We start from the raw sequence: 6,747 nt of genomic DNA on the forward strand, positions 1-6,747 counted from the left end.
CCATCCAATAAAAATGTATACACTAGCTTGCGTAACTCAACACATATACTCATCCAATAAAAAATGTATGCATTGTGAAACTCAGCACATATATTCACCCGATAGTTAGGGAGCGTCTGGTTCACAATTTTTTTTAAAAGAATTGAAATTTGATTTTGAATTGGAAATGAAACACAATGTTTGAAAAATCTTTAATGTGTTAAATTGGTAAATTGTTAATGGAATTAGAATTCTCCTCCTTCCACTCAACTCACCCGACCAACACCCCCTATCTCTCGGAGAGGATGGGATAGGGTGGGTGGGTTGTGGCGTGGCCAAAACATTTAATCGGTTTTATCAACTTTCTTTCCAAATTGGAAGGATTTATGAATTACAGTTAACATGAGATTTCATTGGAATTCAGCTAAATTCCAATTTCATCTCTTGGTGAACCGAACACGCCATGTTGCAGGCATTTTGAAAGTCGTTTTTATAAAATAGACAAAATTATAAATTTTAACCTCTAAATATATGCGATTGATGGAACAAATATTATACATACAAAATATAAAGAGTTACACCATTAACTAATCCGTAGTCTTGATCTTCTTGATATTTGGAGTGATGTCTGTGAACAGCCGTTGAAAATATGATCACGAATAATCTGATTTGGGATAGATCCTTACCGATGGATCCATTAATGATGAATTACTGACCAAACAGTTTACTGACGACATCCTTACCCTAACATACATAACTTCTGTTGGTAATTTTAATGAAGGATAGTCCCTCGGTAGTTTATTCAATCAACTTTTTTAAGTGTTTGGGATTTGTTGGTATTTAATATTTATCGACGAAAAGATCCCATTGGTAAATGTTTTTATGTGATAATCCTTTTGCATAGTAGTGATGTAGAAAATTAAGGCATTAACAACCTAATCGATACAACCAACCTAATCATCAATTTAGGTAATTATCAAAAATTCAAAATTAAACACTTACTAATAGGGCTCTAAAAGAACCGAACGCTTGGCGAACACTTCATGAACCGTTTGGCGGGAATTCTGCTTACTTCGTTTGTTTAGTAATTACTAAAATGAAAAAAAGAAACTAAATAAGTTGTATTTTATAAGATTTGCACTATAAAAATATAGTAATCAAATACAAAAAAAAAAAAAAAAAAAAAAAAACAGAAAATAATTTCAAACCTGCAACTGGGAAACTTTAACAAGGCCCGAAGGGACCAAAATAAAGAGATTTAGCCCAACAACACTTGAGTAAATCACCCACGCAATTCTGACATTGGAGCCCCATTATGGATGTATTTTCATCTCTCTTTTCCTTTCTTGGACTGATCCTACGAAACCTTAAATTTGTACAACGTACGTCAATTCATTTTTCTAAATATACATGTTTTTCTAGTGGTCATCTCCGTGTCTCGTGTTACTTTACCATGTTGGTTTGACAATTTATCAGTATTTGGTGTCAAATCCCTCCTATATATGTCTTCTCGGCGAGTTACCTTCGATCTTATAGTGCATAAAACTTGTATCTTAGACCGTAAAAGGCTAAACATGATAATTCTCACGGCGTGGTGGTGCATATGGAAGTCAAGGAGCGAAGTGATTTTTGATAACAAACCGGGAAATTGTTATCCGAAACCGTGGAAAATATTAAGGCTTTTGGTTATCTTTGGATCAAATACCGACCTCCGTTTAATTAGTAGCATTTTTTGAAAAGAATGGTGTAACTACTCAATGTAAAGGGGTGTTTGGGATTGCTTATTTTCATCAAATTATAACTTATAAACTTTTTAAAAAGTAATAAGGTGTTTGGGATTTTGCTTATATTGTGAGAGAAAAAGTTCCATAAGTTACACTTTTATAACTTATTAAGTTAATAAAAAGTTATAAGGAAAGTAAAATAAGAAATCCCAAACACCCCCTAAGTTCCTCTCTTTTGCTTACTAGATTATATATTATATTCCATCATCATCTACCTATTTTAATAAAGTAAAATAATTGTAGACATGTGTCAATTTGTGGTTAATCATTACATTTTTTCCCCTCCAAAACCAATATAGTCATAAATCAATAATTATTTACTTTCCTTTTACACTTTATTTATATTATTTTTATAACATGATTAAATTATTATATCTATACACTTTTATAAAAATAAATATTTACATATTGTACTACAATACATTGTTATAATATATCTCACAACATACTTGGTGAAATCCATAAATTAACAACAAACTGTGTTTCTTAAATATTGCTAAGAATATAAATTTAGATGTTATCATTAACATATTATAATATGTATATTGTTAAAGATTGTAAATAAATAATAAAAAAACTCTAGTATGCTTTCAGTTTACGAAATAATTTTTTAATCATTAAATTATAAATATATGCTTAAAAGTTGGTCTATTTTTTAAAAATAAATTTATTTAACTATTGTTTTTTTTGTACATTGTCATATACATTTATAAATTATAAATATATGATTTAAATCTGTCTATTTATTTTTTTGGTTAATTTAGTAAACTATACATATATGTGTTAAATTGTAAGAATAGTATATACCAATCACTTTCAAATATAATAAAGTTTAACATATTTAGTTTATTGGGTTTTTTTTATCAATGATTGCTTCGGGTTTTTTGTGGAACTTAAATTTGATTATTACGGGTTAAAAGTTGGTAAATAGATCGTTTGGTAAAAATTAACTACATTTGGCTCAAATTTGTTACCGGTAAAAAATGGGTAATCTAAATATTTTAAAAAATTTGAGAATGCAAATAGATTTATCGTCAAACTTGTTACGAGTTCAAAGTTTTGACTTAAAACATCTTTTAGCGTACGGCTTTGCGATGCATCCCAATCCATCTTTCAACCATTTTATTTGTTTTCTTTAACTAAATTAACGAAACTATTTTCAAATTAAAAACAAAAATATATTTAAAAAGCCTTAAAATAACATTCATTAAAACAAAATTATAACTAAAAAACATTAAAATACTAATTCAAAAAAACATAAAATTAGTCATGCATTCGGGTTCAAGTTCTCTTCAACCGCGGGATGGAGTGACATAAGTTTTAAGAATTCATGAGAAGGTCACGACGAGACAAGCGTACCATAGTCATCTTGAGCCGAAGCCTGAACAGGAGCCACAACCTTAAGCTGGGGATGATTTCTTAGAACTTCCCACGCTTCCATGTGAAAAAAACCCCTTGTTTGAGATCTGGTTTCACTAGTCACGATGCTTGTGAAAACGCTTGTGCTTCAGGCATCACGGCAAGTGCGGCTACATAGAATAGGTGGAATTACGCAACACTCTTAATGACATCCCTCCACTTTGTGTTAATTTTGGTGTGGGGTACGTTGGCCGGTACCTCCAAATTGAACACAACACTGTTAAACTGCAATCCGAAATTGGCCTCTCGATGCGCCATTTTCCGTCATGTACATCCAAGCCCTCGTCAATGTGACCTCCTCGTCAAAGCTCCACAACCCTGGTTGTGCTCTTGGGGGTGTTGTTAGTTTGATTTGAAAAAGAAAGTTTTCAAGAGATTTTGATCGATATGAAAAAATGAATATTGTGTAAAAATGGTAGGAAAAGTTAATTTTTATAGGGTAAAAAAATAATATTCTCTCTGTCCCATTAAAAGTGTCATGGTTTGAAAACACAAAGTTTAAGGTTAATTGAATGATTATTTTTGTTTTTTTCTTACCAATTAACAATAATGCTTTTGGAAATTTGGTCCATCAAAATTGTTTACTAATGTTAGTTGCGTGTGTTTAAGGGTAGACTTAAAAATTGGTTAATAATATTTAAGGTTGATTGAATGATTAATTTTTTATGCTTACCAATTAACAATAATGTCATTGGAAGTTGGGTCCATCAAAATTGTTTACTAATGTTAGTTGCGTGCGTTTAAGGGTAAACTTAGAAATTGACTAATAATGTTTAAATGTGGACATTTGTAATGAGACAAACAAGAAAGAAAATATGAACACTTTAATGGGACGGATAGAGTAATTATAATACTAATAATTTTAAATATTACCGTTGAGCTTGGGATGGCTAACGGTGTGAGTTTTTCTGTATCCCCAGGGGGGGGGGGGTGATCGAGGCGGTCCCGTTATTATCGGGAAACACCGATCCCTTCGCCCCCCCCCCCCCCCCCCACACTCTGTCCAGCCTAAGGGCACACGGTCTGTGAAGTCGGGTGGTCCAGCATATGGTTATTTTGCTAGTACACTGATAAGGGACGGTGTTCCTATCCATACTGATCCCGGCCCTCATTCATACAACTCTTTACAAATATTGATCCCGACAGGACAAAATTCCTGGTCCATTCGATTGCAATATGCTACCGATATTGGATCCTTGTTCCACACTTTCCAGCCTAACTCTTGCTAAAAATGCAAAAGTTGAATTTGAAATATTTACAAGTACTATTCAATAATAAATAAAAAGCAAATTTTCAAACATGTTTTTAAAGTAACCTCATATATAAGTTGCCCTAGCAACTTCATAAAATATGTGTGAGATAGCTAGATAGAGATGGATCACTGTTTACTTTAAACCTGCTATTAATTAATTAGTCAAGTGGGTTGGTTTTGTTTCTTTTTCCTGTAATACTCATGGTCCTCTCCCAAAATTAACTTCTTGTTGAAGACTTTCAAATTAAAAATACAAACATGTGTGAACCCCATAGTTCAATTAATTCCCATCTCATCTCATCTCATCTCATCTCATCTCTAGAAACCCTTCCAAGACAGACAACTTTATTTCTGAACTTTGTTTCAACCTACACCCTCAAGACCACTACCTATCTTCATCTTTATAATTCTTCCATCTAGATCCATACCTCTATACACTAATACACATGAATTTTATGGGATCAAAAAGTGGTGGCAGTGGTCATGAGGAGAAAGATCAAGGAAATGATCAACCACCACCTACAATAGGTCCATTATTATTGTCTTCTTCTTACCACCACAAAGAACCCTACTTTTCTCCACCACCACAATACAACCACCACCAAGGCGGCTGGCTCGGAGAACCATCACCGGATCAAACCGAAGAAGGAGACAGTAATAGTAATTGGAACATGAATATGATGGTGGAGAAAGAACACATGTTTGACAAAGCAGTAACTCCAAGTGATGTAGGCAAACTAAACCGCCTTGTGATCCCGAAACAACACGCGGAGAGGTTCTTCCCCTTGGATTCTTCAACCAACTACAAGGGTCTGTTGCTCAACTTTGAAGACAGAAATGGAAAGGTATGGAGGTTCCAGTATTCCTACTGGAACAGTAGTCAAAGCTATGTCATGACCAAGGGGTGGAGCAGATTTGTTAAAGAGAAGAAACTAGACGCCGGAGACATTGTTTCGTTCCAAAGAGGTGTCGGTGCCACTGCAAAAGATCGGTTGTTTATCGACTGGAGAAGCCGCGAAAACCCTAATAATTATACACCACCACACCAGCTGTCAGCTTCATCTGATAATTTATCTTTCTTGTTTCAACATCATAGTTTTATTCACCCTTTAAATCCACTTGTTTTACAATCTTTTCCGGCTCGGCGAAACCCTAATTTCATGCTACATGCTCCAAACACAAACCCTAATGGTTTCACTACTTCCAGATCTATTTACTTTGGACAAGGTGAGTTTAGTAATATTAATAATACACCACATCAGCAATTTGGATTAGGGTATGATCCACCACCACCACCAGCATCAGCTCCACCGGTTGCCGGTAAACGAAGACTTCGGTTATTCGGGGTTAACATGGACTATGATCAAAACCCTAGTGAAGTAACTCCTTCAATTCCATCATCATCTACAATTCCTTACTTGCAGTTGAGGTCTGATTATGGACAAGAAGTTGATCATTGGGATCAAAGTACAATAATATTATCAGCTTCTTCTTCTTCTGCTCATGATAATAATAATAATATTATTCCGAAGTCAACAGTTTCTAACATGTCCTTGGATTTGAAGATGTGACACAAATTCTCTAATATGTTACCTGAAATAAAAGATTAATGAAGAAGCAGGAACTGAATCATGCAGCAATCACTAAAAAAAACAAAAGAGGCTAGCTTCCAAGTTTGTAGGTACTTCCATCTAGTTCCTTTCGTGTACAATTTTCCCGTGAAATTTATTTATAAAACTTGCATCACTTTATATTAATTACTGTCATATTTATTATATATTTATATTACATATGTATATGTGTATATGTTTGCATGAATGTATGTATGTATGATATTAATTAGTATTAACATCTCCTTGAATCCATTGAGCCGCCATTTGCAAAAGTTAAAAAGATTCTAAACATGTTACCTCATGATCTGCTACACGATTATTAAAAGCTGTAAGATTTTTCAAGATTTGGTTAAGTGAGACTCTGAGAGCATATGATATGATATGATGGTTTATCCAACTTCTAGGCTTAGAGCTTGTTGGATTGAATGATGTGTATGTGAACTACCACAATACTCAAATGAACCTTTTTGTAACGGAATATCAACTGTTCATACTGATTTCGAACTCATCCTGGAGCACCATCAAGTAGGAAACCTGGCCGCCATTATAGGAAATCCCTTTGAGTCATGTTTCGAGCCTAAGACATTATGATTTCAAGTTTTAATTAACCATCAGCCCAGTGTCATTGTATCAGAAGGTGACTAGCTATGTGGATAATGATAATATTAAGTAGCTGGTTAAGTTATCCAATGGGTGGGCG

At 33.8% G+C, this 6,747-nt stretch overlaps 1 protein-coding gene across 1 annotated transcript; it reads left to right on the top strand.

Moving 5' to 3' along the window:
• The first annotated feature begins 4,745 nt into the window (after positions 1–4,745).
• Positions 4,746–6,538, top strand: LOC143598656 (B3 domain-containing protein Os03g0120900-like). Its single transcript, XM_077076818.1, has one exon. It carries the CDS (start codon positions 4,881–4,883, stop codon positions 6,003–6,005), a length of 1,125 nt encoding a protein of 374 aa, XP_076932933.1. The 5' UTR covers positions 4,746–4,880; the 3' UTR covers positions 6,006–6,538.
• Positions 6,539–6,747: the final 209 nt, after the last annotated feature.

This window comes from Bidens hawaiensis, unplaced genomic scaffold (genome assembly GCF_021521415.1).
Source record: "Bidens hawaiensis isolate Kalapana, Puna unplaced genomic scaffold, B.hawaiensis_p1.1 tig00050652_1, whole genome shotgun sequence".
Classification (NCBI taxonomy): Eukaryota; Viridiplantae; Streptophyta; class Magnoliopsida; order Asterales; family Asteraceae; genus Bidens; species Bidens hawaiensis.

Excerpts from the sequence above, each read along its gene's own strand:
- LOC143598656 (XM_077076818.1), top strand. The coding sequence starts at position 4,881 with ATGAATTTTATGGGATCAAAAAGTGGTGGCAGTGGTCATGAGGAGAAA.